Genomic DNA, 25,653 nt, shown 5'->3' with positions numbered 1-25,653 from the left:
GCACCCAATGAACAATCCAACAAGTAGTGCTTCCCACTGACAAAGTAGAAGCATCCCCTGACGCACAGCTGTGAAATCCTACAGGGAATGACCCAGAGTTCCTCTAAAGTTTATAAATGCACAAATTTTCAATGTTCATGTGTCTCTTTATTTGTCAAAGAAGTATTCTTTTGATTAAGTTCATCAAATTCATCATTTAGAATGCATTTTAATCGTACTCAAGTCCAATGCATTTCGGTCATTTAGACCTTCATCTGGGACCACATGAGCTGAAACAAGGTATAACAAAATGCCTTGTCAGACAAATAATAAGGAATAATATCAGATAAGTACATGCTGTTCATTTATGTAATACTGTTTGTAGTGTCTTTCTGTGCATCTCACCCAAGTGCAAAACCAGCTTTAGTGTTTTCGTGACATAATATTGCAAAAATGCCCATTCGGGCACTCACATTTGTTGTCCTTGATAACGTTTTACACTGTTGCTATATTAGCGAAACTGTCAAGGAAAGCGTAAGAACAACTTTGATATAGAGCCTCCTTTCGCATACAGGATAGTCAAGAGAAACTCGTTTAAGTGCATCATTGTGTTGATTTTAACTCACTTTCTCGACGCATTGAACAGCGTCTCCTCTCTCCTGCTCTCGGTCAAAAACCGCAGTCGGCAATCTCCCGGCATTCGCAAGAAGCCGGTCCAATCACCCATATTATAACTCAATGTGCGGTAAACGTTACTCTGTCATTCTGATTGGATGATTCCCGGTCACGTGAGCGGGATTTCTGCCAATCATACGCGTCTCTAATACAAATAGCTGTCACTAAAGTTTTCTAATGTAAATCATGATAGAAAAACATGTCGTACACATCCTCTCACTCGATGCTATTACCATAGATGAACTAGTGGCATTATAAAATGAAACATAAAAATGAGTACATCCAACTGTTCTCCCTCTGAAGGAGAAACCTGTTATTGTCCCGACCTTCTATTTTTTCAATTACTTCCAGGATGGTAAATTGAAGTTGTGAGACGTTATGCTTAGCTTCATTGAAATGCAACGCTATTGTGGATTTGACGTTCGCAGTTCTTATGTTAGATTTATGTTCATTTAGTCGTGTTTTTATTTTTCGGGTTGTCTTTCCTACGTAAGCCTTTCCGCAAGAAAGAATGACAGTTGTATCAAAATATTCAACCATGAGTTATAAATTCAAAAGAATCATACGGACCCATTGGAGTATCCTACGAGCAGAAGTTGACTTCAAACCTAGCTTTGAACAACAGCCTATTTTTGCCTTTACCAGGGGCAAAAATCTAGGAGAACTATTGAAACAAAAAAGATCTAAAGATGACACTTACCGAGGAACAAGACCGTGCCTTCAATGTGGACACTGCAATAACATTATAAGAGGAAATACGATCACACACCCTAAGAAGGGACGTAACATAAAGCTACGTGTTAATGCAACCTGTGACAAGGCCAACGCCATCTACATGTTAAAATGCCCATGTGGAAAGGCTTACGTAGGAAAGACAACCCGAAAAATGAAAACACGACTAAATGAACATAAATCTAACATAAGAACTGCGAAAGTCAAATCCACAATAGCGTTGCATTTCAATGAAGCTAAGCATAACGTCTCACAACTTCAATTTACCATCCTGGAAGTAATTGAAAAAATAGAAGGTCGGGACAATAACAGGTTTCTCCTTCAGAGGGAGAACAGTTGGATGTATCTGCTGAATACTCATAAGCCCTTTGGACTCAACGATCGAGTAGAATTTATGTGCTATTTATAAACACGCATGATAGATGTATAGAAGCACAGCTGTGCTCTGCCTTACCCACACTGGTGGATGTAGTAGCCATCTACTTGTAAAGTATTTTGTTATTTCATTTCTTTGGCTACATTGTCACATCGTGCTGATGATGATGAATGTTTTTCACTCATCTTTATTTTTATGTTTCATTTTATAATGCCACTAGTTCATCTATGGTAATAGCATCGAGTGAGAGGATGTGTACGACATGTTTTTCTATCATGATTCACATTAGAAAGCTTTAGTGACAGCTATTTGTATTAGAGATGCGTATGATTGGCAGAAATCCCACTCACGTGACCGGGAATCATCCAATCAGAATGACAGTTAGAGTAACGTTTACCGCACATTGAGTTATAATATGGGTGATTGGACCGGCTTCTTGCGAATGCCGGGAGATTGCCGACTGCGGTTTTTGACCGAGAGCAGGTGAGAGGAGACGCTGTTCAATGTGTCGAGAAAGTGAGTTAAAATCAACACAATGATGCACTTAAACGAGTTTCTCTTGACTATCGTGTATGCGAAAGGAGGCTCTATATCAAAGTTGTTCTTACGCTTTCCTTGACAGTTTCGCTAATATAGCAACAGTGTAAAACGTTATCAAGGACAACAAATGTGAGTGCCCGAATGGGCATTTGTGCAATATTATGTCACGAAAACACTAAAGCTGGTTTTGCACTTGGGTGAGATGCACAGAAAGTCACTACAAACAGTATTACATAAATGAACAGCATGTACTTATCTGATATTATTCCTTATTATTTTTCTGACATGGCATTTTGTTATACCTTGTTTCAGCTCATCTGGTCCCAGATGAAGGTCTAAATGACCGAAATGCATTGGACTTGAGTATGATTAAAATGCATTCTAGATGATGAATTTGATGAACTTAATCAAAAGAATACTTCTTTGACAAATAAAGAGACACATGAACATTGAAAATGTGTGCATTTATAAACTTTAGAGGAACTCTGGCTCTTTCCACACTAAACATCGGCGAGAAAACATCTTCTCCCAAAAGAGTGGTCAGGATTTTTTCCACAAAGAGTGCCATCTTCCCAGTTTGCGTCGTCTCCGCAATCCCCGTAATGCGAATGTTTGAGCGCCTCGAGCGAGCTTCCAAATCCTCTTAATTTATCCTGTATAACCTGAAGTAGTCTAGAGAACTGTTTGCGGTCTTTATCCCATTCTGTCTGCGCTTCCTCCACTTCGGTGAGTCGTCTCTCAGACATGTCAAGCCGCTCCGCATGCTTATCCACCCGCTCCGACATGCGATCCATCCGGTAAGTGAGGGCGTCTATCTTCGAGCCAATTGACGTCATGCTGTCCTGTAGTCCTTTCTCCATTAACACTAGCATTGCCTTTATGTCCTCATACATTGAGCCCTCTGGGCCCCTGCTTTTCAGTGATGTGTCAGGCGCAGGCGTCTCCGGCATCTTGGTTCTGCGTTGGTCAAACGCAAGCTTGGTCTGTGTTTTATCGTTCTTGCCCATAGTAAGCAGCTAAGGTCTCAGGCCTCTTGCCTTCCTACGGGACGTTGCAGTCACTGTAATGGCCCCGCCGAGTTGAATGCAGCAGCCCGCAGTGTCAAATAAATTAGCCCCGTACTTGAGACAGCAGGACTTCTCTCCCTACACAGCAAGTAGCAGGCCTTCCCTCTGTCTTTCTCCAGCAGCAGTGGTCCTCCACTATCTCCCAGCCAAGTCTTTCACCTCTTCCCCGGGAACGCCAGGGAGCAGCGCCAACACTGCGCTAGTATTCCACCTTGCAAGGGGCAGAGTCTAGGCGCGTCACCCAATCCGGGGGTCCGGATCACTTCTCCCTGCTTACAACTCTCGTGGTGTCAATCCTCCACACTGTGATCACCACAGCCTCCTGGTGAGCAAGCTAAGAAAGGCCACCAACTTGGCACGCAGGGTCCGGAGCTAGCCTCGGCACTGCAGTTCGCGTCGTCCGGCTGCACATCCGCCCAGTACCTGAGGGGGGGAGGGGGCCCCAGTTCCACCCTCTGTTTATAGCCAGTAGCGGGGGTATTGCAGCGGGCATCGTAACCGCCTGGGCACCGATATCCACAATATGCCCTTTAGAGGCCGCAGTCCGTCACCAAGCACGAGCTACCAAGTCCGCCGTAGCTTATTGAGTAGGCAGTGGGGGGCACCAGTCCAACCAGCGAGTGTGCAGGGCCTCAGAATCGTCCTCATTGCGCGTCCCCCAGTCGCCAGAGGCTAATTGCAGCTCGTTGTAGATGGGGCTTGGGTCACACCAGCTAATTCCGCCCCTTACTTACGAGCACTATGGCTGCAGTCGGAGAAAAGCGACATGCGGGTGAAGACTCTCTCTGCACCCACTTCCGTTCTTCTGATTCGCCTGCTGTCACTTGGGCTCCTGGTGCATGCCCCGTATTGCCTCACCTCCGGTCGTGGTGGGCTCCCTCCACACCGCAGTCCGTCTTTCGTGCCTCGGGAAAGCGTTAGTGGTCCCCGGGTTACTGCTCCTTCACCGGCCGCACGCAGGGTCACGCATGCCGGCCAGACGCTTAGGCGAGTCCGCTGCTTCTGGCCTGGTCCGCCAGTGAGCCCACGTGTGCACCAACTTCTCCGCTTGTTGTCGGATTTCCGCAGACGGCGCTCCGATCGACCCACACCGACTCCGGAGGGCCAACCCTCGTCGTAGGGAGTCTCAGCCTCTATTAATTGAGGATATTTAACAGGATTAATTAGGCGATAGCCCGGAGCTCTGCTTCTACACCTCCACCATCGGTGCTGGCAAGCTAAAGGGTAAATAATCTTCCTTGTATGCTTAACTATGACCCAAATATGCTATGCACATTTTTTCCTACCATGTTTAACAAAGGCAGTACTCCCCAGATCCTATGTGCACAACACCCATTTAGAAAGAAATCAAAGATTCCAGTTATGATGGATTGCATGGATATTACCATGGGTAGCGTGGCCAGAGAGCCACTTCCACAACAATAGTACATGTAAAACAACCTGCGTCTTGTTCCTAGAATTTCCTACCACTAACGGCCATTTGTGACCTGATATAATAGCACAGTAGTCAACTATAGTTTGGGGGTATACCTCGGATACACTCTCGGGTCAACAGAGCCTATGATATGTTGGTGAATGTTACAAAAGCATGGAACACCTTGACTAGATGTACAGATTGTTGATTTTACTTGAGAAAACATACAGTGCATGCCATAGAGTTTCCAATGGGTTGTGCGGCACCCCTTTCCAGCAATGGAACGAGTTTTATACCTAGACAAGAATTTGGGGGAAATTTAAAGATAAGCAGTTTTGGATACAAGGTACATCAAGCTGAATTTTGTTAAATGATCCTGTGTATTGTTGGATTACTCATATCTGTCATATTGAGGTTTAATAGGGTGTATACATTTATGTAAAATTACAAAGTTATATACATGGCCGTTTTGTAATTATTGTATTTTATACAATAATACATAATTTACCATTAAAAAAAAGAATTTTCGGAAGTAACGGGTGATTCATCAAAGAAATGTTACGAACGCTAGTTAACTTTTTCTGTTGGTGGGTGGGGGATTGGGGTGTTAAATATTAAATACGGTATTCTTGTTTAACGCCCATGTCATTATTTAAAATAGGAACAAACAAAAGTAGAGCTCTGCATCCCCTACCTGGATTCCTTTAAGATCGAATCATCACTCTTGCAACATGCACTCTATATTTTCCTGTATAGTTTTGCACTTAAGAGCGGAGGACATTTACTTTATAATGCACCTGCTTTCTTTTTGGATCTAGCCTTTGAGACCGCTTTAGTTGTTTTGCCAGACTATTGTTTTTATTATTTATTTTATTACAAAAATTAAAAAGAAATCATACCTAATATACATACATGGAGGGGCTTTGGTCAGCAGGCTTCCAAACCTGCCAACTTCATCAAAAATCTCCATGTGTGAAGAGGGGTTGAGGTCTTGGAAGGGGGCGTGACCTCATGCCGAAAAGTACTAAGAGGCACCTTTGCCTCACCCCGGCTCCAGTCCCCTCCTCTAGAAAACAAAAATAAAAATTTGCTGAGGCTGTTGCCAATGTCCTTGGATGTTTTCACAACTATTAATGGACATCAGCATTAGAAAGCTTCCAAAAACATGCTAAAAACCACTTTAAGTGGTTTTTAGCTTGTTTTCCCTACCACCATCTGATATTGGCTTATCACTGGGTGACCGTGTGATGGGAGCCGATATTGTGTGTCACACTGTGGCACCTGACTCTCTAATTTGCTAGTAATTTAGGTGCCTAGATGGATGGTCATTTAGTTCCAGTTTTCTTTATTTAAATTTGTTATGAATTTTTAAGTGACATTTTGATTTTGTGATAGGCCAGCAAATTGATTGCTTCATTTGCTGATACTTTCTTCTTGTCGTCTGCACAAAAAATAATGCATGGCACAATTGAAAGGCTTGTTTTTTAAATTGTAAAAAAAAAAAAGAGAGAGAACCTTGCACCAGCATGCCAAGCCAGACCTGTTGGCTTTGTCAATACTTGTTTAGGTCTGCTATTAGTAAAGACCTTGCGATTTTACTACAGTCATATATATATATATATATATAACGTGTTTGCCTATAAAGATTTTCAGCCAGCCCTCTTTATCCATTGGTTTCTTATTGTGCCATTCACATTTTTCTTCCACCCACTATAGCATACAGCTGTCAGCCCACTTCAGCCATTGGCATTCTGCCCTTTCACAAACAGTACTTCAACATACAAAGTGTTTCCCTTTGGTACCAGGGACTACTATGTCAATGTGTACCTTTTGAGACCTATAAATATGTTTTGCTACTTTTTTTTCTTTAGCTTGAAGAGGACAGAACAGCTTCCTGACCAATGAAGATTTGCAAAAACCATGACAAAACAAAACAATCATTGACAAAAACCAAAGGCTGGAAGCTAACACCAGACCCACCCTCTTTGCCAATGATTGTTCTTTTATTAGTATTTATTATTATTCATCATAATGTGAAATCACGTCCATATTTTGAGCCAGCGACCTGCTCGAAAAATAAAAATAAATGAGGACTGTCAGTGTTGTAGATCAATTCCAAGCACTTTGCTTGGATTTTTTCCTTTTGAAGCAAGATTGTCATTGAGTGCAACTGTCTCTCTTTGCCTTGTCTTGTACTTTTTACATTGAAAATATATGATGAAAGGGTAACATTTCAAACTTTAATACTTTTTACAAAACAATGTATGTCGTGTTCCCCTCTCTTACATCTCCCAACAACCTTTAATTTTTTTTCTGCTGCTCGTGAACTCTTCCCTTTTTTCTAATTCTGTTTTTTATGTTCACATCATGTCTACAGTCTTTTTGAAACATTTGATTTCTGCTACTGTTTTGTATTTTATTTTAGAACTTGAGCTTATGCCAAAAAAAAATCAATTTTATGTTTAGCTCATCAACATAGTGTATACATTTCCCTGGAATTTCTTACCCTTTTTATAAACTATTTGTCATTATTTATTTTATCTTGCCCTGTTGAATTATTCTCTAACTGATATTGCTACGGAATAAGTATGTGTGCACTATGACTCTTTTGTTGCAGATAGATCAAATTAATGTGGAAGAAGAAGCGTTTGGCTGGGCAACCTCACAGTATCCTCAGCGTAAAAAGGTCCAAGATGCACTTAATCCTTTTCTACGCCTCTATGAAAATGCAGCTGAATTCAGCACCAAGTACAAGGCCTGGATGGAAGGACCCTACACCGCAGTTAACCCAGATGTAGTAGAGCAAGATGTAGGAAACTACTGGCGAACACTGTACAAACTGGAGAAAGGCTTCAGCGAGCAACCCAATGCCCTTGCCATCGCCAGCAACATCAAAGCAAAAGTTGAAAGTTTCAAAGAGCATATTCCACTCATTCAGGTGCTTTGCAACCCCGGATTGAGAGACCGCCATTGGGATGCAATGGCTGAAATTACTGGCTATCCCCTGAAACCTGCCCCTGAGGCCAACGTCACTCAGCTGATTGGCATGGAGCTCGAGGAATTCCTGCCAAGGTTTGAGGGCATCAGTGAAGCTGCAAGCAAGGAGTTCTCTCTAGAGAAGGCGATGGAGAAAATGATTTCAGAGTGGGACACGATTGAGTTCACCCTCCTTTCTTACAGAGAAACAGGAACATATATTCTGTCATCCGTCGATGATGTCCAGATGTTACTAGATGACCACATTGTCAAGACTCAGACCATGCGTGGGTCACCTTTCATCAAGGCTTTTGAAAAGGAAATCAGGTAATCCAAGTTGTAATGATTTTCACTAGTACGTGAAGTATCTCTCTAAACGGAGATTGACTAATGACTGTCTGTGAACTACTACTAACTGTTTGACTTAGTTTAAGGCACACAAGGTAAGTTGTTTTATGTGTTTTATTAAATCATGCATACAGTGAACTCAGTAAACAATAAGTGGAATGAAAGTTAAATGAATCTTTTCATTACAAAATCCCCATCTTGAAATTGACATTTTCCGTTGTCAAGTCAAATATGTTTATTTCGAAATAGATACATCATTAAAACATCATAAAAAATAAAATCATAAACGCGTAAAATACAATTCATTAGAGTGAACAAATATAGAGAATATTTGCAACAATAGCTCCTAGGATAAATGGAAATTTAGTAAGCTGTTATAAATAAACTCATTAATATGAAACAATTTAAAGCACAAATCATTTCTAGCAGCGATCAAGCTCTCCCAGGAGTCACAGTTGACATTGTCTGATCCTGCTGTTTCTTTGACTGCCTCATCAACCGTGTACTTTGCAGGGCGGCCCCCTCAAGTTTCGTTACACCATTGATCAATGTCTGGGTCATAGAGGGGGTGGTCACGGGTGGTATATATTGTGCTTCTACTGGATGTGACCCAGGGACTCCATAGTAGGTCCTTCTCATTTTCATCCAGTTGCACATCCTGTTCCTCATTCTCTGACGGCATATCTCATCCTTTGGGGATTGGGAGCAGACACAGCAGGAATTGGAATTGCAACAGTGGCAGCTGCTATTGCCCTGATGTGGGAGTGGAGAGTTGATGTACTGGTAGGTATCTGGCTACTGGTAACCCCCGCTATTGTGCTGAGGGTGTTGCAGATATACAGGACACATAACTAGAGGCAGTAGATGGAGGGACCATAACCCAAGGAGAGGATTCAGCAGTGGTAAATTGTGGCAGGTACGACAATTCTGGGCACTCTGTGTGATGTGGAACCACTTGTGGCACTAGTTTGCAGGATGATTTTCCCTTTGCTTCTTTTCCAGGTAGTTAGGGCAGTGGTGCATGGAAACAACCTTTACAACGCAGTCATTACATTGCAACAATGTCATTACATAGCAACATTCATTACATCACATGTCACTACAATGCAGCCATTACATCGCATGTCACTACAACGCATGTTATTACAACGCATGTCACTACAATGCATACCATTACAACGCATAGTTTATACCCTTACACTATCCAACACTTACCCTACTGTTGCACTTACTGGAGTGGGAATAGCAATTTTTACCCCTACACGAGCCAACACTTACCTTAAATGCAGTGTAACGGTATGGGTTGTAATGGCATGCGTTGTAATGGTATAATGCGATTTAATAGAATGCGTTGTAAATGTAGTTTCTGAAAATGAGTTGTGATGGCATGTGATGTAAAAATATGCATTGTAATGGATGCTGCGATGTAAAAACTGCGTCGTAAAGGCATGCGTTGTAAATGTTTACGTTGTATCGTCATACATTCGTGGTGCATAGCTTGTTGAGTCTGTTCCTAGTCATCTTTTTATGTCGATTGCAAACATAATGGGTGTATATTAATAATCTACAATAACATCTCAGTACGTGCATGAACTGTATCATGATTTAATGAGTCTAGTCTACTTTTACTAAATATTTTCAACCACAAACGTCCTATAAAATCCTAACTTATTAACTTAAAGTTGGCATATATTATACATTTTATCAAATAAAGCAATGCAACAAACATGGCCTTGAAACTAATTACTTTTTCTTACGTGGCATTGGAGCGATGGCATCTGAACCCATGTGTCAGATCGGCGCATGGACATGCCTAATTAGTGGTTTATGTCACTCGCTTGGTTCCTCAACTTCTCCTGCTTCTGCTCTGCCTTCAATAGTGGTGAGTTTAATAACGCTGCTGACCTGCTCCTTCCAGGTAACCAACAGCTCTGGGGCAGTACCTCCTCCAGCGGCAGGGCTCTGACCACCTCCTCACGCGTAATCTCTGCCTAAGGAATCATTGGCTTCTTTGCTAGTGCATTAGCAGCACACTTTGCCTCCTCAGTAGTGTGTTCTTTTTGTTTACTTGTATTAAGAATGTTTTGATTACCTCATTTTTGGTGAACATCCCAGATCCCAGATTGTTATGTTCAATGGCCTGTATAAGGTAAGCAGAGGAAAAGCAAACACATGCTGAAGAGACCACGCTAAACTGTGGAAGACTTGGCATCACCAAAGGCATGAGAGGTGAGGGACAGCCTGCTCAGTAGAGGAAATACCAACTGCACACTAGGCTGTAGTAATATCACTCTGCGATGCAGAAATCAAGACCAGCTTTGCGGGGCACAGGGTTTGCAAACCCGAATGGTGGTATGTAAGCGTGCTCTGTGGCATGAGCAGTGATTGAGATCTCATATAGAGATCATATTTGTACTGCTGTCCTCTTGAGACGTGTGTCATTTAAACTTTAAGGCTCATCGGTACAAACATGAATAGACTTTGAATGAATGTCCTGGGAGTAAGTTTCACTCCTTAAGAATAGGTTTCACTGTAAGAGGGTTTAATGCACTAGACGTTATACAACACATTGTATTCAACACATTGTATACGTCATATTCATTCTTAGAGCTCATTTACAATGCAATGTAATTACTTCACATAGCGCAACGTCATATAATAGCAAGTAGGAGGGGGGTCTAAACAAAAAAGCAAGCCCATGACCCCTTATGGTATTATTCTTTTGTACAAAAGGCGTTCGTCTACTTTTTATTTTAGCAATGTGTGCTGCTCCTACACTGCCTATTTGCCTGCCCATTCCGAGTCATCCTGCCCTCTACAAACTGCCCCATTCCCCTCGCTTTACTCCCTGCATGTTTTTCTTCAACTTCCCCTTTGACAGGTCGCTCCTCCATCCACATACGCTCTCCTTCCACCCCATCATGTACACAACAGTATCACTGACACCCATGTATTACTCACCCAAGATCCCCTCTACAAGTACAGTCATTTCAGCCCTCACCGCAACCCAGTGAGAGCCCAAACCGACGGGGAATTCTGTCACACAACACAGACATCTTCCACTTTGGCATGTGGGCCACGGCCGCAGCAAATGGTGTTTTCTTCCACTCAAGTGGGATGAAATAACCAATTTTGAGGTTGTTCCTATACCATCTCTTGTACCATCCCTATACATCTACCTGTGTATTGGCAACTTGCAAGGAGAACATATTGACAGAGAACATGTTGGCTGGGACTGTGCAGTACCATACAGCAGAGAGTATGAGAGGGCTGGCCTTAACCCTATTATATTTTGGGATCTGGCGCTCCTATACTCACATGTTTTGTGAGAAATCTGTCCTTGTGAGAGGAATGGAAACCAGCTCTTCAGCAGCACTCAGCCGCTGCTGCTGCATGTAAGAGCGGTGGGGCCGCAGCGTGTGGGGATTTCGAGAGACGACCACGAGGGAACTTTATTTATTGAATTTTCCCTCGTGATAGTCACTCGAAATCCCCCCACTCGACCTCACCCCTCTTACCTGCCGCAGCCGGGGCAGCACTGCAGCTACATTCTGTTCTTTTTCAGCAGTACCAAGGCGAGCAGTCTGTAGTCATGATGGTGTTGCTAAGTGCATATAATGCTCAGGGGTTTATGCACTCACCGTGCTTGGTAGGTGCTAAATGCTGCCTCACATCTTGTCCTCCGGATCTTAGTCTATTCTAGTCTATCCTCACAAATTGCAGTATATTTAGCTCCTGCTGCCAATGGCTATCACATCTTTTCCATTCTGGCAGCACTATCAAACGTGTATTAGATTTCTTAGCTTCCATTATCAATTTCTGCCAGTCTGGATGTACTAGCTTTGCTTGTGTTAAAGCTTCCTTCCCAGTTGATCCAAGTCAGGCTTTGTGTTAGTCCTAGTCAAATGGGTAATGCTCACCTAAACTAGCTACTTTACTGTGTCATGTTGCAGTGTTTCCTCTTCCAGCTCATGCCTTCAAATAGTCCCATAAAAGAGTTCCTGGTTCTGCCTCTGGTGCAACGTTTCATGTTCTATTTTATTACCCACTCCAAAAGCATCACCTTGACCTGGTATCCCATGAATCTTCAGCTTCGAATATCTCCTTCATCGTGTCAATCTTGGTATATTTGCATTTCACCCTAGGTATACTGAAATCATTATTTTTTCTATGAAGAAACTGTGATTTTACAGACATGCTTATTTTCTTCTCCAGTTTCCACACTTATGCATACTGGAGTTTGTAGCAGACAAGATATATTTGGGAATTTCCTGTTTGGAACAACTTTGAATTTATTATCAATTTTTCGGCTAGTTGAAGCCATTATGATGACAAACAATACTGAATTATATGTTCAACTTTTAGAAGCAGTGTGTCCATAATCTGCCAGCCATATAAATACAAACAAGCATTTGCAATGCAATAGGTCTCGCATTCATGCGAGTTTGAGCTCTTGGCATTGTAAATGACAATGCCTTTTATTTATGTTTTGGGTTTTAAAACATAAATAAAAGGCATTGTCATTTACAACACTAATAGCTTAAACTCTTGCAAATGTGAGACCTATTACATTGCAATAAAGGGCCTTCTCGACCTCATGTTGGATTGTAAATATCAGAGGAAGTGACCCGCCTGCGACGTCTTCAAAGTAGTGATAAGTAGTTCACTGAAGAAGATCAATCAGTCATGCCATTTATAAATCGCACTACTTGCCCATGATGGTCTCAAGTCACTGGGGGGTGGGGGATGCTGCTACTGCTCGAAAAGCCAGGTCTTGAGGAGTCTCTGAAGGTCAGCAGGTCTTGGGTATGCCGTAGGTGGACTGGGAGGGTGTTCCAGGTCTTGGCGGCGAGGTGGGAGAACGATCTGCCGCCGGAGGTTGCTCTTTTGATGCAGGGGATTGTGGTGAGGGCGAGGTCGGCGGATCGGAGCTGGCAGGTGGGGGTGTAGAAGCGGAGTCGTCCGCTGAGGTACGCTGGTCCGGTGTTGTGGAGTGTCTTGTGTGTGTGTGGGTGAGGAGCTTGAAGGTTATCCTTTTTTTGATGGGGAGCTAGTGCAGGTCTCTCAGGTGGGGTGTGATGTGGCTGTGGTGAGGGATGTCGCGGATCAGGCATGCAGAGGCTTTCTGGATGTGTTGGAGCCATTTCAGGAATTTGGCCGGGGTTCCTGCGTAAAGGGCGTTTCCGTAGTCCAACCTGCTGCTGACAAGGGCCTGGGTGACCATTCTTCTCGTTTCGGTGGGGATCGACTTGTAGATCTTGCGGAGCATGCGTAGGGTTTTGAAGCAGGAGGAAGAGACGGCATTGACCTGCTTAGTCATGGAGAGGGTGGAGCCAAGTATGACCCCTAGGTTGTGTGCGTGGTCTCTGGGTGTTGGAGCTGTTCCCAGTGCGGTCGGCCACCAGAAGTCGTCCCAGGCCGAGAGGGTGGATCCGAGGATGAGGACCTTCATCTTGTCTGAGTTCAGCTTCAGCCGGCTGTTCCTCATCCATTCGGCGTCGGCCTTCATTCCTTCGTGGAGGTTGGTTTTGGCGGTGTGGGAGTCCTTGGTGAGGGAGAGGATCAGCTGGGTGTCATTGGCGTAGGAGATGATGTTGAGGTCGTGCAGTTGGGCGACGTGGGCGAGTGGTGCCATGTAGATGTTAAACAGCGTTGGGCTGAGAGATGAGCCCTGGGGTACGCCGCAGATGATCTCGGTGGCTTTGGAGTGGAAGGGGGGTTATGCAGATGTTCTGTGTTCTGCCGGAGAGGAAGGAGGTTGTCCAGTCCAGGGCCTTCCCTTAAATTTCTGCGTCGTGGAGGCGTGTGTGTAGTGTGCAATGGCGGACCGTGTCGAAGGATGAGTGCCGTGGTTTCTCTGTTGTCTAGGAGGGTCCTGCTGTCATCGGTGGTGGCGATGAGGGCAGTTTCGGTGCTGTGCAAGTGCAAGTGTACTACATTACATAGACGCAAAGTGTGAAGTCCGAATTACATATGATCCGAGCTATAAACACTAACAAAGCGCTCCAACACCTTCCAGTTTTTGATTACACTGTTGCAGCTCAGGAGGAAAAGCGGGAGGGAGGCTATTTCCTGCCCTCTCCTTGATTTGAGTGTGCAGTGTGACGTTGCGTAATGACATTGCTACCTTTGACATAATAAAAACACTCCAGCTGTAGTAGTGATAGAGCGCGCAGGTCACCCGGGTCACAAGTTTACCAATTTTCCCCACGCACTGGGCCCTGACGTGAGTAAACGAGGACTGAATTTGCGTGAACCGGGTGATATCTTGCACGCCACTATGAGTAATTCAGGGGGTGACACTTACACCACTTACTATTCATGTACCTGACTTACCACAGGCACATTACTCCTAATGGATCAGGAGCTAGCAGTGGACAGGTGACAGGTTTCCTAGGAAAGAATACACTCTAAAAACCCAAAATACATTTGTCCACTTAAATATACTGTAAAATGACCACAGACACCTGATGACTTTTCAAGGTTTTATCAAAAGATTTTAGAATGGATATGTCAAAATAACAAGCCAAATACACAGTAACACATCTATCAGTAAAACCAAAGTCACAATATAACTATGGATTAGGGCAAGTACCAATAGAATAATTGGGAACGCTATAGGATATGAGCATTTAGTGAACACGCTATTCAGCACAAGTTAAAACTAAGGCGAGGGACATGAACAGGACCTAGAATGTATATTTAAAACTAGGCTACTTATGCTATTTTTATACTAAATTCACTGCAACCATGCTAAAGGAAAGGGAAAAAACTGGAACACACTAATAAAATATGACAGTTTGATAATCTCCTACAGGTGGGGAGAGAAGTGGAACAATTCTAATAAACAATTGCATATAATTTTGCATTTCAAGGTGATAGGGCAATATCACAGGCAAGAGTGCTTTATTAAGAAAAGAAGAGAAAGTGAGAGAAAGACGTAAACCCACAGAGTAATATTTACCTAATTTTAGGAATGAGGACTAACCCTGGCCACGGGTCAGTTTGGAAGGACGGGGACAAGGACCCTCAAGAAAGGAATGCCAGAATGCGAGCAGGTACAGCTCACGGGCAGTCAGGACAGGATACCCCTCAGGCTTTTGGGTCAGGACTGGGCTCACCAAGGTACGACCAACTCCCACAGCTTCAGAAGCAACGCCAGCGTTACCCCTCTCTGTAAGTAATCCGCCAGTAACCCCGATTGGGTTTTTTCGAATTTTCCCAGCAAAGTGCTTCGCCAGCACTTGAGACTATTTCCACCCCTAGGAGTTTGTGGAAATTAAGGACAGAGTGCTCCGCAGCACTCTAGATTGAGCACCTATAGAGTTCGTAGGGTCAGTGACAGGTCTGCTACTCGGACAAGTCGGACAATTTTCCTAAGCTACACTAGGGCAATTATACTGTTTGGGGACCCTTAGACCACCCACCAATGTTGCAAGTGACAGCTTCGCACATTATGATTGGTCAGGAGAGGTGACTTGGTCATTGTCGCCTCCTAGAATTCAGTGTTCCCATCATTACTAGTAATTTCTGCCTACCCGCCCCCTGGGTTCACGTTCCCATGCATAGGAATACAGCAAGACAATACAGTACATAGCAGGTAGCAACAGTGTTGCTTCGCCCAAGGTAAGATTCAGTCTCCTGGAGATGCTTCCCAGGCGCATTTGGCTTCTGGAGCCAGCTGGCTTGTTTTAGCTTCTGCGCAGTGAGGTTTCTCTCAGGTCACATGACAGTTCTCAGAGGAGCTTCATCATGGCGTAGCTCATGTGTTACCGGCCCCCAAGAGTCGCGATACATGAAAAGTAAGCGAGAACAAATTAGAATCATACATAAAAATGATCACACTGTATACCGTGATAGATTTAAACACACCCCTTATTTTATAACAGCAATAGTATTAAAGTTTTAGTGCGAAAAGACAGATAGGCGAAAGCAGCGGTAGCAAGCAGAGAGCGTGGTGAGAGACAAGCGGCCATCTTTGCATCAGTGCGCATGAGCAACACAATCCCTCCAAAATGCGAGTGCGTCACATCACATGGGTATGACCGACGCATGCGCAGACTGGATTTCTGCGAAGCAGCCATTTCCTTAGTGCAAGCATTGTGAGGATGAAAAGACACACAGGCAAGCCTCTTGGGGACACCCGCGTGTGGGGAAAAACTAAATAAATGATGGAAAGTTGGATTAATATGATTATACGTTAGGCGAGGTTCCTGAATGAGAGCAAGTCGCTTTACGTGCGAATCCTTGCTCCATCAATCCCCTCTTTGATGATATTTACTATCATCACTACAAAGGAAACAGATGCCAACTTTCATTCTTCCATATCATGCATCTCAATCTCGACAAATTTATTATTTAGTTTTCTTTCGGCTTCTCTATGAGAGTGGTGATTCTTTACCTTTTTGTATATTTGATTCTTTAGTTCTTCTAATTCTAACTCATCAATATTTCTTTTCACCCCTCTCTTATTTACTGTGTACTTCTTTTTACATTTTTGGCATTTATAGCAGATGAATATGATCAGAACAAACACACCTATTCCGATTATTGGCATCAGTATTTTCCACAGAAGATTTCTACCTAAGTTAGAAAACCAACTACCTATTGAGGAGAGACCTCCAGTCAGTCTCGTCCAGGCACTGTCAACCTCTAATGGTTTGAGCTCTTTTTCCAAATTAGTTATATTTCTTACATATCTTTTAAGTTCGATACTTTTATCAGGTATGTAGGTGCAACAATGTTGCGCCTTCAGCATTCTACAGACTCCACCCTCTTTTGCCAATAAGGTGTCAAGAGCAAGGCGATTCTGCAAAACCATTGATCTGATCGCAACCATTTCAGTATTGACCAGCAGGAATCCAGCAGCGGTGTCAGTAGATAACCGATCCACTACTGTAGACAATTTGCAGATTCGGTGTGTGTTCAGAACTACCCCCATTCCAGGTATCAGTGCACTGAAAATATCACCTATGATTTCTCCTACACTCTCACGTTTACTACGCACTAAGCCATTAGTATCTTCATCATTGCTTCCAGCAGCATTATTCACATGGTATATTTTCGGGAAAACAATGCCAAAGTAGCAGCTTCCATACCAGTGATCCGGCAACTTAAAGTAAGCCTTGTTTCCACATATATAATATATTCCGGGAAACACAGGTTCTGACCCATTTTTGAAACCCCAACCTCCAATTACTTTATAATTATGCTCACACTCGCTGGAACCAATGAATACATTGTTATAATATTCTGTCCTTTCTCTATGGAGACAAAGTTTTCCTTTCCGTTCAAAATCCAGCAACAAAGCAGGATTAGCTTCGCCTTGTGAGGTGTTGTCCATGTGCTCGGCCCATCTAGGGACTCTATCCTTTTCATTATTTGCCTTTTTCTGAAACTTTTCCCTCCTCCTGTCAGGCATTTTTATAAACATCTTTTCCTGCTCTTGCAAGGAACAGGTCAGATTCTCTTGTCGTGCTTCATCTAAGTCTATGTCACCTATAGTCAGGAAATATTCTCCCATATAACGGGTTACCTCGCTTTTAACATGTACGAGGTTCAGGTGTCCTCTAATAGGAAGTTCAGAAAATATTACATCAGCATTTGAATAGTAGTACTGCAAAGTGCTTCTATAAAACAAACTAGCTAATATACTGCAGGAAATTCCGTAGGTTAGGGGTAAGTGGTGATATGTCACACCTTCAGCTACAGACGTGGGTAGCTTCATGCAGACATAGCAGTCTTCTATTTCCATAGCCTCTACATAATGCACTAGTAAGTTAGCAAATACATTTAGATGTGTCCGGTTTCTCATTTTGTGAAAGTGTAGTCCACCCTCATCTGATGCTTCTAAATTCGGTCGTGTGTGTCTCAGACTAACTGGGTTGTCACGTCGTTCTAAGCTTCGTGGTGTTTCTGCAGTCTGTACAACGTCTGTGTCTAATATTTCAGGTTCAGTAGGGGACAAGTTAGGATCTTTACTTATCATAAAAGGTATAAAGACCGTTAATCCTATCCATATCACTATTAGCATAGCTATACTACATAAGCATATTTTACAGCAAGTTTTACAACACCCAAATCTGGACCTTCCAGCTACGTTTGAATCAGACATTTTAGCTTACAGGTGGCTTTTGCAACCCCTCTTTGTTTCTTTTCACCAAAGCTTCGCTCTGTTTTGTTTCAAGGAGGGTCTTCGTCCGAACTCCGATCAGTGATGGACTCTTCGTCACTTTTGCCACTGCGATTGGGCTCATCAATTTCTTCCAGCACCAGGTATGTCCATTCGGGGCTCCGATACAGTCTATTCTGTTTCTTCACTCTGTCACTCTTTCTCAGAGACTTGCCTCGGGCTGCTTTTCTTTCACTTTCAGCCCTCTTACGGTCTTTCAGTTTCTCCTCAACTGTTTTTATTCGGAGTCTTAGCCTTTTGACGTACCTGGGTGTACTTTTGCTTCTGTGACTTTCAGTGGTCGAGGACACTTGGCCTTCCTCATGCACTCTTTTTATTTTTTCTTTGTGCTGGACAGAGTCTATTTCCCTGCCTGTCTGACTAGTTCCAGGTCTTTCATCTATTTCTTCTGCCTGGTCCTCAAACTTGCCCTGTTCAGGTTCGCTTTGTACGCTGTCTTTGCTTTCAGGTGAACTGGATTCCGATTCCTGAACACGTTCATCTACTTCTATCTGCTCTGGTTCATGCACTTCGTTCTCTTCAATTTCTTCCGCATGAACTTCAGCTTTGACCACTATCTGTCCCTTTCCAGGCTCCGGAGTTTCAGGTGGAGTGTCGACGTCTTGATCTGTCCCTACTTGGCCTATTTCCTGATCAGGTGTGATGTGAGTCTCGTTGACCTGACCTTCGTCCTCTAGTTCTGTCTCACCTGGACTATCCCACTCACTGTCTAGGTAGGAATATTTCCTGGTTCGTATTGGATCATGAACCGGGTCGTCGGCAGGGTACCAATCAACGTCTTGACTTGTGCTCGGCAGTTCGATGTCAGCGAGATCCGGACTCTCCTCAGGAGTCTCCTCAGCGGTGCTGCCTTCAGCTTCAGTCGCGTTTTCTCCGGTTACCCGCTTTGTGTGGCTGGCATGGATCCACTTCGGCACACCAGCACACTTTACAGCAGTAGTGGTGACAAGGATCACTTGTCTTGGCTTTCCCCACTTTGGTCCAAGGCAACTCTTCCGGGTGTGTTTCTTTAACACCACCCAATCACCTGGTTGTAGCTTATGCGCTGGAGTCTTGGGCCAGTCGTCAGCTGTCTCTCCAATCTGGTGGGAGATAGAACGCACTTGGTCACCCAGTTGCTTGCAGTATTCTAGCACCAAATCATCAGTAATGCTTAGCAGTTTGTGTCCAGGTACCCATGCTTGTCGCATCACTCTCCCCATTATTACTTCATGGGGGCTCAGGCCTGTTTTTCGATTTGGAATACTTCTCAGACTCATCAGCACAAGGGGCAAAGCTTCTGTCCAGTTCATTTTGGAGGAAACACACATCTTCGCCAACCTGGACTTTATCGTGCCATTTATCTGTTCAACCACCCCTGACGCCTCGGGATGGTAGGCACAGTGCAGTCTTTGCTTCATTTTAAAGGCCTTACAGAGCTCTTCTAGGACATCGTTGGCAAAATGCCCACCTTGGTCTGTTTCAATCGTCTCAGGAATGCCGAACCTAGGTATCAACTCCCTGAGCAATAATTTGGCTACAGTCAAGGCATCATTTTTCTTTGCTGGGTAAGCCTCCACCCACCGGGAAAATAGGCACACTATAACCAGGACATACCTATATCCCTTGCATTTGGGCATGGTTATAAAGTCCACCTGCATCCTAACAAAGGGACCTACTGCCTTTCCGATGGTACTTTGCTCTACTACAGTCTTCTTTCCTGCATTGAATTGTTGACACACTAGGCACCTCTGGCAAAACCTTTCCGCCTGGTTCCTGAACTTTGAATTGTAGAACACCTTGTCAAACACCCGACACATGGCGTCCCTTCCCATATGTGTAGGTTCATGTATCATCCTGACCATGGGATTTATCAGGCTGTCGGGCAACACAGGCACTCCAGTTGGGTTTATCACCACACCGTCATTTCTTACTTTACATCCATTCTCACTCCATCTAACTTTTTCTGCCCTGTCGGTTGATTGCTGTAAGTCTTTTAATTCATCCCACGTTGACACATTATCAAACAACATCAGTTGGCAGCTGTGTCCACCCCATAACCCAATTTGGAGGGACATTTGGTGTCGGGCACAAAACTGTGCGATTTGGTCAGCGTACCTATTCCCGGCTGTCACATCATCATTTCCGGATCTGTGAGCCGCACACTTGACCACAGCCAATTCTTTGGGCAATTGGATAGCTTCCAGTAGTTCTTGTACCACCTTTCCGTTTCTGATAGGGGTACCTGAGGAAGTCATGAATTCTCTTTGTAACCATAGCTGGCCGAAGTCATGAACAACCCCGTAACAGTACTGACTGTCAGTATAAACAGTTATTCTTTTGTTTTTTCCTCTCCTACAGGCTCTTGTCAATGCGATGAGCTCTGCTACTTGTGCAGATTTCACCTCGCACAGGTAAGAGGCTTCTATGGTGTTGGTCAGTGTGACTACAGCATAGGCAGCACATAGACCTCCACTCTCATGTCTTAAACATGAACCGTCCACAAACATTGTAAGATCCCCATCAAGCAATGCTACTTCTCGGATGTCAGGACGGGGCTTAGTGCTGAATTCTGTCAGATCAATGCAGTTATGTTCCATTTCATCCTCGTCGTCTACATCCAGAGGAACAGGTAATAGGGTTGCTGGGTTTAGGACGTTGCTTTGAGAAATGGTTACATTCTCAGCACCAATCAAAATTCTCTCATACTTAGTCAGCCGACTAGGTGTGAGATACTGGGTCTTGGTTCTTGTCAGTAGAATTACAACAGAATGTGGAACATATACAGTGACAGGATGTCCCATGACAATATTCTCACTCTGTTCTAGACTGACGCAAGTAGCAGCTACTGCTTTCAAGCATCCGGGCAATCCAGCAGCCACCGGATCTAGAGTGGCTGAGAAATAGGCTACAGGACGTCTGACCAGCCCATGCTCCTGGGTCAGGACCGAGAGCGCACAATTTTCTCTGGTGTCACAGAACAGTTCAAAACGCTTGGAGTAATCTGGCATACCTAATGCAGGAGCAGTACATAGACAATTTCTCAATGTTACCCACGCGGTCATGCTTTCACTGTCCCAACTGACTGGGTCTTCCACTCCTTTCTTGGTCATTTTTATCAAAGGCTTGGCTAGAGTTGCGAATCCCACAATCCATTGCCTGCAGTACCCCACAACTCCTAAAAACATTCTCACCTCTTTCTGAGTTCGGGGTAGGTCCATTGCTTTAATTATTTTGATCCTTTCTGTGGTGACTTTTCGGATCCCCTTCTCTATCTGGTGCCCCAGATACTTTACTGAGTTCTTGCAAAACTGTAATTTGTCAGGGGATACTTTATGTCCTCCCTTTCCTAGGTGATTCAGCAAGGCGATGGTGTCGGTGACACAGTCAGTTTGAGTTTTAGATGCCACTAAAAGGTCATCTATATACTGCACCAAAACAGACTCTCTTGGCAGGACTAGAGATTCAAGGCATTTCTTTAGTATCTGGTTGAAAATCGATGGACTTTCAGTGTACCCTTGAGGGACGCGATTCCAGACATAGATCTGTCAAATTCAAAACTAAAAAGAAACTTGCTTTCCGGATGCAATGGGATGGAAAAGAATGCATGACACAAGTCAATGACAGTGAACCATTCCGCATTCTAAGGAATCTGATATAGGATCACTGCAGGGTTGGGCACAATGGGACAGCAAGGTACAACAATTTGGTTTACATCGCGCAGGTCCTGCACTACTCGGTACTTTCCACTAGGCTTTTTAATCCCAATGATGGGTGAATTGCAGGGACTGCTCATTACTTCTTCTATGATTTCTGCTTCAAGCAACCTGGTAATTTCAATTGCGACTCCTGCTTTTACTTCTGCACTCATTTTGTACTGTCTTGTTTTGGGATATACGGCATTTGTTTTTATTGCTATTTTAACTGGGTCTACATTTGCCATTAAGTCTACATCTTTTCCCGTGAAATCCGACACTTCTGGTACCACTCTTAACTGGAGCTCTTCAGGCAAGTCTTCAACTGACAAGGTTTTAATGTCAGCGTCAGGCCTTACTAACATCAGTTTGTACAAACCATCTTCATCGGGGGTCTGAATTTCGACGCCTTTTGGTGAGCAAAAGATGGTGCAATTCATTTTGCACAACAAATCGCGTCCTAACAGGTTCACAGGACTGGAATCACAGACCACAAATCTGTGCATTTCTTTAAAGTTCCCTATGGAGATTTCCATAGGCTCAGTTACTGGAGTACTTATTATTTGATTGGAGACACCCACTACTTGGATTGCTTCTCCCGAGAGGGGTAGGTTAGGAACATCCACTGTTCTCACAGTGGACCGGGTAGCACCAGTGTCCAACAGAAAGGTGACGTCTTTTCCTTCAACTTTCCTTCAATGTATGGTCCAGTCTGGTCTACCGGTAAGGAGGCGCCAAGTACGCACTCCTTGTCCTCCCCCCTCAGGCCCCGTCAATCTTGTTCATCACAGAGGAAAGAATCATTTAACAGGTACTGTGGAATTGCTGCATTGCTTCCATTCTCTCCCTCCCATATCTCCGCCCTTTCATTCTGCTGGCCCTGATTCTTATAATTCTGTCTAGGAGCGCGAGGTACTGGAGGTAGCTTTACCTGTTGCTGGTTCTTTCTTGTCCCCTCTTTCTGCACCTGTGGATTTAAACCATTTATAGGGGCATTACCGGCCTGCAGGTGTGGACACTCGTCTCTCCAATGCCCTAACTGGCCGCACCCGTGGCAGGGGAACTTCTTCATAGCCTCTACCCGACTCATTTTTGCCCGGGGCTTCCCTCCTCCCCCAGCAGTGGCATTCTGAGCATTATTATTGGAATTCAATTTACTTAACTGTTTTTCTTGCTGTTCAGCCAATTTCACCTGGGCCCACATAACCTTCTCCTTGAGGGCCTTCTTTTTATTCTCAATTTCATCTTCGCAGTATTTTGCGTATTTCAGGACATCATCTATGGGCTTTCCCTGCCAACTTATTTTATTATCTCGAATCCATTGTGATATTTCAGGCCTTAATCCTAGCACGAATCTGTAACTGAAATGGGTCATGTCTTTCATGTCTACATTATCGATACCACTGTAAGTTTTGAATACTTGCAGTAACCTTTCATAAAAGGAATGGACAGTTTCATCGCGTTCTTGGGTGGTTCTATCTATTCTGGTCCAATCTGTTTCTTTTGCGGGCACCTTTTTCTTGAGGTACTGTATGACTTGATCATACTTCCTCATTACTTCAGGCGAGGGAGCTCCTGTTTTCTCGTCTCTTGCATATTCCTCACTGGGCCAATCAATCTCTATTTTGCACTCGGTCCATAAGTCTACCGGCACCACAATGTCGAAAAACCCATCCAGGTCTTTCAGAAGACATTTCTGAACTTTTATAAAGCGTTCTACCTGCCTGTACCAATCAACGGGTTTTTCCCGCAATTTCGGGAAGTCATTAGTAAATGACACAATATCCTGTCGGGACCAAGGGACATGGACATATTTTCCCCCCGGGACCTCTCTCATGGGACACAATTTTTCTGTCGGGGTTACTTCTTTTAACACGTATTCTGAAGCCTGAGACTTAGCCCTGCTGTCTTCCTTTTTCTTTGCCCACCGTGTTCTCCATTTGCCTACATCCCCCCATTTCTGCAAGAGTTTCAGTAATTCCTTTATCTGGATCTGTTTTCCTACTACATTCAAGCTCTCTAAGTCTTTGTCTGAAAAATCTACTCTGTATGGTTTCTGAAGAATTTTGGAGCGACTGACATCAATTCCCATTTCTGTGGCTGTGTCCATTAACCTCTCATGGAGCAATCTAGCATTCCGGGTAAGGTTTTTACTGATGAACAATAACTCCTCTTCACTGAAGGAGTTCAAACGGTCCAATCCTACATTTCCAGCCATCATCTCTTCTATTTCTATCCTTAGTTTATAGATCTCCAATGGTTTGGATTGGGGAGTGGTCTCTTTCTCTAACTCTTTGGTCCATCTGTCTAATTCTTCTGGGGATACTACTGTGGCACTCCTAACCCCGGCCGTACTCTCAATCAGAACTTCTTTTGGTCTACTCTGACTTCTTGCCCCCGTCATACTAGTCCTAGGTTCCCTAATGGGCAAATCCATCAGAACCACTGATTCACATTCACTCTCTTGATCGTCATCTATGAATACTTCCTTTCTCGGGGGTGGGATACTAGGAGTAGGCATTATTGGGGAGATAACAGGAGGACGAGGACTAGCCAGGTTATCCCTATAAAGAGGAATAGTGGGCCCAATGGTTACTGGAATAGTCAGAGAATCTGGGTGGGGATGTATCTGGGCTATGGTCCGTACTAAATCATCTCGCTGTCTAGCCAGAGCTTCCTTCTCTTGTTCTCGCAAAGCCTTTTCTGCAGATTTGTCATGCAGTACTTGGGGAACCAAGGGTGGGTAAATACTTGGGGCAGTCGGAGTGACCAATCGAGGTGGGCCCTCTCCGAGTGGCTGATAATTTGGGACTGTGGATTTAGGTCTGCAAAACCCATTCCCTTCACTGGTTTTACTGTCTGTACCTGTTCCATCTGTCTCGCTATCCCTCCGACACCTGGGGTATTTGGCAAACGGGTTTGGTGAACTTAAAGGCTCGGACTCTGCTACATAGGGAGGTGGGTTTTTCATCAACAAATCTTCTAGGTGCTCATCTTCTGAGTCCCCTACAGGCATTAAGTGATGGGTTTTCTCTTTACTTTTTCCTTTCCCTTGTTCCAATACTCCCATCATAGGAAACAAACCCTCCACCATCATGCTTTGTCTCCAATGTTTCATTTTCTGCTCTTTGGTTTCTCTATGGACCCTCGGATACCATTTACCCACTCCCTTGTCCATCCGGGGTCTATCCCTCTCCAAAGCCTCAATTTCCCACTCTTCTAAGGCTTCGTACTGGGTTAATCGGGGTCTAGGATGTAATTCATTCATGCGGGTCCTCAAGTTAAACAGGATCCTACCATTAAACGTACCATCAATAGGGAATGCTAGGACTCCGTCATCTGCAGTATACTTGGCCCAATTTTCTAGCCATACACAGGTATGATACCCCTTTTCAAACATCATGAAGGAAGCAGGAGTATTCGGCGGAGGAATGATCACACCTTCCCTCGTTCTAATGGGCTTGTCTGTTTTGAAGAAATTCTTTACCTTGTCGGCAAATGACATTTTTCTCTTTATTCCATACATCATGTGCGGTCTACCTCGTATAATCTGTTCCTTATAGAAGCCTGAGTTTTGTGGATTAGGTAAGAACTCAGGATACCACATATGCCTTTCCAGGCTCGCTTCTAACTCGGCGTGATTAATTTTGTTTACTTTGGTACTTCCAATACTAACGCGA

The 25,653-nt window shown here is 44.0% G+C and overlaps 1 protein-coding gene across 1 annotated transcript in view; it reads left to right on the top strand.

Annotated features, from left to right (window-relative positions):
- DNAH7 (dynein axonemal heavy chain 7) overlaps window positions 1-25,653 on the top strand; it is a 1,812,153-nt gene that overhangs the window by 369,983 nt on the left and 1,416,517 nt on the right. Inside the window, exon 17 of the mRNA XM_086955398.1 lies at window positions 7,401-8,086. Coding sequence (XP_086811524.1) covers window positions 7,401-8,086 — 686 coding nt within the window. The remainder of the gene's footprint in view (window positions 1-7,400; window positions 8,087-25,653) is intronic.

This window comes from Lissotriton vulgaris, chromosome 2_1, assembly GCF_964263255.1.
Source record: "Lissotriton vulgaris chromosome 2_1, aLisVul1.2, whole genome shotgun sequence".
NCBI lineage: Eukaryota > Metazoa > Chordata > Amphibia > Caudata > Salamandridae > Lissotriton > Lissotriton vulgaris.
The sequence above is the reverse complement of the archived record's forward strand: the minus strand, read 5'-3'. Positions and strand labels throughout refer to the sequence as shown.